Genomic DNA, 9368 nt, shown 5'->3' with positions numbered 1-9368 from the left:
GCTCCCGTCCAATTCCCGTCCGAGTTATGCCACTACCTTGCCAAATATGGTAAACAAATCTTCCAACACCAATTGAATTGCGTAGAGCGACATAAAAGTCTAAAGGCACACTTGGAAGTACTTTAGGGAACACTGGTGTCCACCAAATTTACGCAGTCTTCTCAATGTGTCTCATCTGTTCTCCTACCATTGCCATTATGCGTACATTTTATAGGGAGAATGACTGAATGTGTAGTCTATGAGCCTGTCTCTCCTCATTACGTCTTATCCCATACTTGTAAACAATGCATAGGTTTAAAGCTTTGGCGTGACAAATAACATATACTCTGGCCTGCACGAAGTCTGCGTTCTCAGAGTAGTGCCTAATCAGATAATCAAATCACTTAATCAGATAATTACGATAAATCTTAACTTATTCGTACCCACGTTTATGTGCCAGATTTGCTGCAAGAAAGGTAATCATCACAGCGATCCGAAATTAATTCCCTATATTAACTGAATTTGAATAATGGCGCCTATACACGAAGAGGCTAATGTAGTGATACATTCTTGTCTACGTATAGTTATAAAAAATATTCTTTATGATATCTTGTATTTATTTCTGAAGACTCCGAAGTAACCCACATAGGATGCATTAGTGAACCTCCGCCCAGTGGTTACTACATATCCCATAGTCCGTAGCATCATGAAATCCCGCATCTCGCGGTGTAGTGTTGTTTCCCGAGAAGGGGGTCGCTGGAATAGTATTCTCAGGTATTGTTTTTGGTATTTGCAAAAATACCGTTTTAAAGCAGTTGTTTGTTTGTCAGCATGAGTGTATGGACTGTGCGATAGTTAATTGTTTTAATTCGGTAAAGGATCCTAGCCTACTGACCCAAAATTCACGCTGGACGTAGCATTTTTTTGCCAGACAAGATGGGAATGCATCCATAACGGATAAGACTCACGTTAACAAAACAAACCGAATCCGCTTGCCAAGACTATCTTTCTTCATTGGTTATTATATTTTCAGTCATTTCAATCTAAATATGGGTTCAGTGCTTAGCCGAAGAATTGCTGGAGTTGAAGACATCGATATTCAAGCCAATTCAGCTTACAGATACCCCCCCAAATCAGGTAAGATGTATGCGTTACAATCATTGTAAAACCAAGCGGGCTAATGTACATGTGTGAAGTTTGGCTCTAACTAGGCAACACAAAGGTTATTACTCAGTTTCGTTTGTGTTGCTTCCATGCTGTTTTTTGCGCAGGCAAACATTTATTTTTACGCATCAGTTATGTATAGCCACATTCGGACCACCACTTTCCCCAAAAACAAAACACTAACGTTTTGGTGGTTGTGACTGATGTCGCACAACGAACTATTTGAGCGCTGCTTTGCATGTTCCTGCAATTCAGTTAGAAATTATATAACACGGATCTAAAACTCAGATCCACAGGTGTGTCATTGTATTGAACTAATAATAACCGTGAACGTTTCAGGAAATTATTTCACCAGTCATTTTTTCATGGGAGGGGAAAAATTTGAGACTCCCCACCCAGAGGGATATCTTTTTGGAGAAAATATGGATTTGAACTTCCTAGGGAACAGGCCTGTTCAGGTAGACAAACTAAACTGCTCCTCTTACCTATGGATGTGCTCTTCCATAACATAAACATGCTCTTCTCCCAGATTTTCCCATTCCTACTTTCTCCTATGTTATGTTTTTTCCCATAGTTTCCCTATGTGACGCCTGCACTTCATGAGCCTGTAAAGACCCTGAGGAGTCTTGTGAACATCAGGAAAGACTCTTTACGGCTTGTCAGGTGATCTTGTCTAGCAGGCCCCGAACCAGTTCTCTCATGCTAAAAGACAAAGCCATGACCCATGTCTGTTGTTGATAGGTATAAAGATGATGCCGACGGCAACATGGAAGAAACAGGAAATACCAGAGCTTTGTACGGTGTGGAGTTCTGTTTTGACACTGATGCCAGAGTGGCCATCACGGTGTACTGTCAGGCCTTTGAAGAGTTTTCTAATGGAATGGCAGTGTAAGTTTCTACAAAGTCTGTCAGCCCAGTGGTGTTTTTACACAATGTGAAGAATGATTGCCACTCTGGTTCAGGATTAGGCACGGCCTTGGCCAATGTTTGCTGTTGTTTTTCTGTCTTATCTCTTACACGGGATTGTTGCAGGTCAAAGGAACCACACAGATTGTGTAGTTTTTTAGCTCCATAGTTCTGAAGTCCTGCTTGTGTTATCTGAGCTCAGGGAAATACAACACTACTGTAACTAGAAAACAGATCCTGTAGCAACTCCAACTTTGCCATGCAGACAACAGCACAAATAAAACTCATGGATATACTCCTTTGCTTCAGAGATTATGTCTGTCATCTTGAATAATGGCTACCTATTGTGACATGTACAGTGTATTTGAAAGTAGAATTGCAGTATATGGACTAGCAGTTTATCTGGGTTTTGGCAAGATGATTTAATGGTAATTATAATAATGTTCTTTTTAAGGTATACCCCTAAGACACCAGCTATGGTGTCTGAATCAGTCCATTATAAGAGAGGGATAAACCAGCAGTTTTCATTGCCCTCCTTCAAGATTGATTTCACTAAATGGAAACCAGAAGAGGTGAGAGTTACTTCTGTAAGATGATAGTGAATTAACCTCATTATGTGTGTTTGAAGTGAAAATTGAAGTGGAAGAAAATGGGGGGGGGGGGGGGGAATTAAAGTGAAATAGCTGAAGTTTTATTGGTTAGAGACAAGCCCTAAATAAATCTTTAAAGCAGTGGAGGAGGCGTTTGTGTAAATGATTTACAGTGATTTGAATTCTGAAAAGTTTCTCCTTTTTGCACAGCTAAACTTTGACCTGGACAGAGGTGTGTTCCCACTGGTGATTCAGGCAGTGGTAGATGATGGGGATGGTAGGTCTCCAGTCCTCATACTTTACTGTCATGTCAGTTAAGACTGATAGGAATTTATTGCAGTGCAGTTCACAAGAATGTAGGTACTACAAATAATCACAACACAGTAAGAATACATACAACTGCTAGATATGCCTGAAAACAATAGAGAAATAACACCCTAAAATACATAAGTCATAAAAATGATGGTTAAAGGAAGGTTCCCTCTCTCATGTCATGCCTAGTCACGTCTAAATGAAGTCATTTCATTTTGCAGATGTCATAGGACACGCTCATGTTCTCTTAGCCGCATTTGAAAAGGTATGTAACGTTATAGCCCGAGTGTTTATGGCTCGCTCTAAATGATATATAACTATGAGCACTGGCTGTGCTTGACTTGGTGGTGGTACAGGTTAAACGGCTGTTTTGAGCACGTACGTAGTTAAGTCACACACCTAAATATTCAACAGTATGAATAAGGAATGGTCCATGTTGATACCTGCTGTTATACTGTAATAGTCACATTATTAAACTGTTGGAAATTGTAACTCTTTTGTTTTTTGTTTTTTTTGACAGCATGTAGATGGCAGTTTTTCAGTGAAGCCCATGAAGCAGAAGCAAACAGTAAGTGCACTGTCAATCTCCTCACCACTGCTCTAGCACATATATTTCTAAGTGCGGTGAGTCAGTGATCGTGTGCATTTTATTCATCTGGTAGTAATCTTGGCAAAAATGTAACACTTCTGCGCGCAGTCCACTCGTTGCTGTTTTTACATCTGAGGAGAGGCAGTAGTTAAGGCAAGTGACATAATGAAACTTATGTTCACCGTTACTGACCATTGTCATCAGGATGTGGAGGTGGAGAGGTGGAATGATGATGATCGGAAGAGGAATGTTGCCTCTGATGTAAAATAAGACACCACCATGATTTGGGGAGCATGCATGACATGTGACTGTGTGAGCCCCACACCAGCGCTTCAGGGTGGACAGGAGCTGAGTGTCTGTAGCTCGTCTGTAGCTCATCACTGCCCCCACCTGGCCCCGGTGTGCATAAACTCAGCTAATGCCTGTGCCATTATACAGGTTGATCGTGTGAGCTACCTTCTGCAGGAGATTTACGGCATCGAGAACAAGAACAATCAGGAGATAAAGGTAAATCAAGTCATAGAAAATATATGACCCATGTTTGCCATATTCTTCCACCACAGGCTGACTGTCTGTGTCCTTAATCCTTACACCGTGTGACAATCCGTTGTGTCCTCCTGCAGGCTTTAGAGGACGAGAACAGTGATAACAGCAGTGAGTGTGTGGTGTGTCTGTCTGACCTGCGTGACACACTCATCCTCCCGTGCAAACACCTGTGTCTCTGCAATGCGTGTGCTGACACGCTGCGTTACCAGGCCAACAACTGCCCTATCTGTCGCCTGCGTGAGTGTCTCATTAATCACTGCATAAATTGTCCCTGTATTGGCCGTTATTATTGAAATGGGCCGTGTTTTTCGAGAAGGATAATGCGTTACAGGTGGAACCTTGGGCAGAGTGCTGAGTTGATGACTGATGGTTCTCTTTTTCCATGTTTTATGATGTTGCTTTTTCTGGCTTTTCTTGGTTTTAATGGGATGAGGTTGACAAACGTGCAAATGGTTGCCTGACCTTTGAAAACAGTGACACCTGCTGGACAGAAATTATCATGCGCTTTAATACGGTCGATATGGACTTGTTTTCCTCTAATCTTGTGATCAGTTTAGTGAACAAATACTTTTGAACTTAACAAGGTGTGTGTGTGTATATAAATATATATATATATATATATATATATATATATATATATATATATATATATATATATATATATATATATATAAATCAGTTATACAGTTACATGGTGGTGGTGTACCATTTTGGTAGATCGCGGCGGCTTTCAGTACATTTACGCCGATTGTCCTATTTTTATGTTTACAACTAATTGCCTAAAGCATCTGTGTTGAGTTGTAGCTCCATGTTTGTAGCCTAAATGTCATAAAAATAAAACGAATAAAGTTGTCCACATAATGCACAGTAAGGAATTGCATAACCGTGCCAAGCACCTCGATGAAAACGTGGAGTGGTTTTTTTTTTTTTTTCTGATGTCACATGTTAATGGTTTGAGTTATGCTTTGTATTTATTAAAGCTTTGGGATTACTTGTCAAAATAGTACAATTTCTAGTTAGCCTAATGTAATGGCTTCTCTGCATGCTATACCTTCTCACATAAAATAGATTCACCCCAACATTACTGTGTTACACCAACATCAACCACTGCAGCCAGTGTGTGCCAGTGTGCTTATTACACAACATCCAATCGTTGGGTTACTGAGGAGGAAAGTCTAGTGCTCTTGGGGAACTTTTGTTCTAAGGGCCAAAGAAAACTTACTCTGGAGCGCTCACATCTATGCATTCTTGACAGAATGAGGTCGACAGCTTCGTGTCCGAGACGTACATGCAGACGAGCTTTTAATTTGACACAGAGCCCAGTTTTCTGTTAGGCAATTAGAATACATGTGCAAATATTTATCCCTTTTGTTGCTGAAATGAATGTGGGAACGTTTGGCAGAGGCTCCTTCGTGGCACCTGCGCCTGCTTGTTTGTAATGAACTAGTCAGTATTCTCTATCCCTTAACTGGCCTTTTCTCCTGCTCACCAGCTTTTCGAGCCCTGCTCCAGATTCGTGCAGTGAGGAGGAAATCGGCCAGCTTGCGTCCTTCCGTCTCCTTCAGTCCAGTGCTCTCTCAGAGCTCAGACCACACGGACAACTTGGTATAAAACACACACACGCCCACCAAATAACATTAATTGTCCACTGTGGAACAGTGTTGGTAACTCAACTCCAATATGGTCGGCGACGTGACAGTTGTTTGCTTGAGCTCTCACTTTACCTTCATTTGTCCTCCAGAACTCTGAGTACATCCCCCCGGGGTACGAGCCCGTGTCCCTGCTGGAGGCCCTGAACGGAGTGCAGCCCATGTCGCCTGCCGTCCCCTCCGCCCCTCTGTATGAGGAGATCCAGTTCTCGGGCGACTTGAGTGACCCACTGAACCCCGGAAGGCGCCAGCAGGGTACGGTAGACACAGGACCAGGGAGAAGCAAAGGCAGCACATCCCCAGATGGGTAACAGCACATCCAGTACTCCGCACCATAGCTCTTACCGTGGAATTTTTTAACATGCCGTTTTCTTTATTGCATTTACAGTAAATCGAGTCTTTCTGTGCTGGACCTTGCTGTGTGCCACCTTGCTGCCAATCAGGGTTTTCATCTGTGTGTGTGTGTTGGTGCATGCGTGGGTGTGTGTTCTGCAGGTCTGCACGCTCGACCTCCTCTCCTGTTCAGGAGGGGGTTGATAAGGAGAGGCTGGCTGAGCTGCCAGAGGCCCAGCGGCGCCCTGGCCTGCCCCACAGTCCCGCTCCCTCCGAGGTCTGCCTGCCCCTCCTCACACACTTCAGCTCTCGCCTCCTAGATCAGTCTGTTCCCAATGCTGTGGGGGAGTTGCATCTGAGAGCCTGTAGTAGGCTTTTATAGAATACCTCATACCAGGAGACTTTTCAGAAGTTGCTAGACGTGAATGTTGGATATTTTTGGTTTTATTCTGTGTCGGAGTAGATGTATTTTCACAGTAGTTCATGTGAGACGTGTGGTCCTATTATGTTCAGTAGGACCAGCACATGCTGTAGTATCGCCTCACATTACTGCAACAACTGCTGTGACCACTAAAGCTCTTTCGTCTGCGTCTCCATTACAGGCCACAGTAGATGTGGTAGCCTCTGAACCAGGCTCTCCTAACACAGGTGAGCCTGTCTGAAGAAGTGAGTGGGCTGTTCTAGTCCAAAGGCTAAAGCTGTCGTGCTGAGTACAAATGGATATTTTTTAGTGCGTGTAAATTCGAAACCAGTGCAATAAGAATTTACAGTGACTCCACCTTCTTCCGATAGCACCTATCAAATGTCTGCTACTGCACTGGCTGGTGTGTGTTGATGAAAGAGCATCTTCGGTGGGTGTGGGTGTGGGTGTAGGTTCAGAGGGCAGGGCTCTGGGCGTGTCTGTGAGTGAGATCCTCCAGGACTGCCACAGTGCTTGCAGCAGCCTGAGCCGCAGTGAGAGCGAGCCCTCGGCAGACCTGGCCCTGCCTGGTGAGTGGACACACCCCTTCTCCGTTGCCCCACCCACCACCTGCAGTCCAGCCCAAATCTGAACGCTACAGGCTTTAACAGCCTTGCTGCTGTGTGTACTGTAAATACTGAGCATGCTTCTATTGATGGTGACTTTGCAGATCACAGGAGCAGTAAACCGAGCATGCTCTGCAAAGTTCAGTTATTTCGCTGTCAGCAGCCTTCTCCTGCTGTCTAATGTGTGCTTACTGACGCTTGCTGGACTGCTAATGACGTGCGTACCGATTTTCTCTGACTGAACTACTTTTCCCCATTCTGACACTTCTGTGCTTCTGTTCCGCCCTGCGTCCTAACCCTCTCCTAACCCTCTCGCTGTAAATCTCACCTGGCTTTGCTCTCCCCTTGCTCAGCCTCTGAGTCCTGGTCAACCGCTGTGGAGGAATGCTGATGCCGGTAGGTATCCCGCCGATCTTTAACTTCCTCTGCTCACTCGCTCCGCGCTGCGTGGAAACGCCCTGCCCCAGGCTCGTGCTCCGGCGTCCCTGCCCACGCCGCTCGTCTCACTTCCACTTCTCACCCAGGGTCGTCCGGGTCCACTGAGAGCCTGAAGAGCCAGAGCACCAGCAGCTCCAGACAGCCCCTGCTCTGTTTCCCCAGCAGCCTGCCGTCTGAGGATGAGCATTTCCACCCCTAGCAGCGCCGCCTGGCCTCCGTCCTGCCTCTTTTCGCCAAACGGAACCGCGCCCTTCCGTCTCTCCAGCCTCGGCCAAGTGTCTCCCCTCTTATGGATAGCATTCCACAGCCACACGCCTTCTACACTTACGTTAAAGCCTAATTCTTCTTCTTTTTTTTCCTGTTTGCGCTCAGATGTCTGAAATCCTGTGTCCAGTCCTTTTGGTGTTGCTCTGGTCAGGAGGCACTGTGGCAGGGCAGCTCGATTATTGGTCCTGCAGGGTATCGCTCAATTTCAGTTTTCCACACCAGATCTGGGTATCTGGGGCCAGTCAGTAGCATGTTTAATTTAAATCCAATGCCAGGTTTGAGTGCCTCAGCTCTAAAAACCATGTGTGTCAATGTGAAGGTATAATCAGTTTTTCAGTATATGCTGACAGGGCCAGGAAAGCACCAAGCATGACTGCATTGTTCTTGTTTTCAAATAGTTTTGGGTTATTATGCTGTGATTTAGCGGTGCAATTAACAGAGAAACACTACAGAAGTATCACAGGAGGGAAAAGCAGCAGGTGGCACTCACAGATGGTATCTTATCATTTTCTTGCTTGTTCTGTCTTTACCAAAACGGCCATCAAAACACCAAATTCTTCCTCTTGTTTTAATGTGTCTAGTAAGACAACATACTAACTATTTAGAAATGTACTTTGATTCTCCAGAACTGATCATCAAATAACTGATGACTCTCATGCATCTCTAATTAGAGTGATGCTTTTATCTGATTTTTTTTTTTTTTTAAATCTGTCTGGATAGTGCAAGCATGTATGGTCCATTCAGTTTCTTGGATGCCCTTTTTTTATTACAATCAACTTTGTTGGCCATGACTGAGCACTTTTTTATTATTGTGTATTGGCGCCAAGATTTATTTCTGTGATGTACTCGTTGGGTAAAGTAGTGTAGAACCAGTGTCTGTCGGAACCTACATCTGTTTGTGCCTTATGTATGGCAGTCCTTTTCCATGATCTTTGCAGTATGCAAAATGGGAGGCTAAAGCTTTAATTAGTAATTGAAGTGGACTTTGCTTACATTAAATGGTCTTTTCATGACACAGATTAAGCCAAGTCTCAGACCAAAAAAAAAAAAGATTTAGAACAGAAACAGGCCTCTGTATGTGGTGTTTTTTGTTTTTTTTGAGGGCTAGACTTAATCTCTGCCTAAAAGCCACCCCAGTTATATATCTATTGCTTTTTAGTGATTCACTGCTGCTAGCCTCTGTACAACAGGTATTGTATATTTGTATGTAGTTCAATCAATTTATCATAAAGTGCTGTATGCAAATGTACTGTTTTCCTGTCTTTAAGTGGGTAAAATACAAAAGTAAACAAAACAAAACGAAAGGAGTCCAAGATGTGGGTTTTAAAAATACGATAATACCCGGTTAAAAAAAACAACAAAACAAACAAAAAACTATCTTGTAATTTAAACGCCAAGAGTGTGTCTTTACAACACGGTTCGACGGTGTCTGCATGCGGGAGTGCGGGGACGCGCCGTTGTCACGTGGTGGCAGTGCAACACCAGCACCGCGGAACTCACTATATAAATACGTTTGTCGAGAAAGGGCGCATAAGGAATGCACCGCTCTCTTACTGTAACCTCTCAGGA

At 43.8% G+C, this 9368-nt stretch overlaps 1 protein-coding gene across 9 annotated transcripts; it reads left to right on the top strand.

Annotated features, from left to right (window-relative positions):
• The first annotated feature begins 667 nt into the window (after positions 1-667).
• On the top strand, positions 668-9048 carry mgrn1a (mahogunin, ring finger 1a). Of its 9 annotated transcripts, XM_081697835.1 has the most exons (18): positions 669-753; positions 1013-1116; positions 1483-1601; positions 1718-1806; positions 1885-2031; positions 2504-2621; positions 2850-2916; positions 3173-3216; positions 3472-3519; positions 3979-4047; positions 4164-4323; positions 5579-5691; positions 5828-6042; positions 6231-6345; positions 6671-6716; positions 6942-7058; positions 7448-7490; positions 7619-9048. In XM_081697835.1, exons 1-17 carry the CDS (start codon positions 686-688, stop codon positions 7483-7485), a joined length of 1677 nt encoding a protein of 558 aa, XP_081553961.1. In that variant the 5' UTR covers positions 669-685; the 3' UTR covers positions 7486-7490; positions 7619-9048. The 9 variants fall into 9 exon arrangements, 5 of the variants coding, with proteins under 5 accessions (XP_081553962.1, XP_081553961.1, XP_081553960.1 ...); XM_081697836.1 differs by having other exon boundaries at positions 668-753; positions 7448-9048; XR_004776856.2 differs by having other exon boundaries at positions 6942-7490; positions 7619-7724.
• Positions 9049-9368: the final 320 nt, after the last annotated feature.

This window comes from Electrophorus electricus, chromosome 15 (assembly GCF_041902795.1).
Source record: "Electrophorus electricus isolate QZ-2024a chromosome 15, ASM4190279v1, whole genome shotgun sequence".
NCBI classification, from domain to species: domain Eukaryota; kingdom Metazoa; phylum Chordata; class Actinopteri; order Gymnotiformes; family Gymnotidae; genus Electrophorus; species Electrophorus electricus.
The sequence above is the reverse complement of the archived record's forward strand: the minus strand, read 5'-3'. Positions and strand labels throughout refer to the sequence as shown.

What these genes read in the sequence shown, in the direction of transcription:
- mgrn1a (XM_081697834.1), top strand. Translation starts at nt 686, where the DNA reads ATGAAATCCCGCATCTCGCGGTGTAGTGTTGTTTCCCGAGAAGGGGGT. An exon ending in CGCTGGAATAGTATTCTCAG is followed by an intron (nt 754 to 1,012) that starts GTATTGTTTTTG and finishes TTATATTTTCAG; the next exon opens with TCATTTCAATCTAAATATGG. An exon ending in TTTTCTAATGGAATGGCAGT is followed by an intron (nt 2,032 to 2,503) that starts GTAAGTTTCTAC and finishes GTTCTTTTTAAG; the next exon opens with GTATACCCCTAAGACACCAG.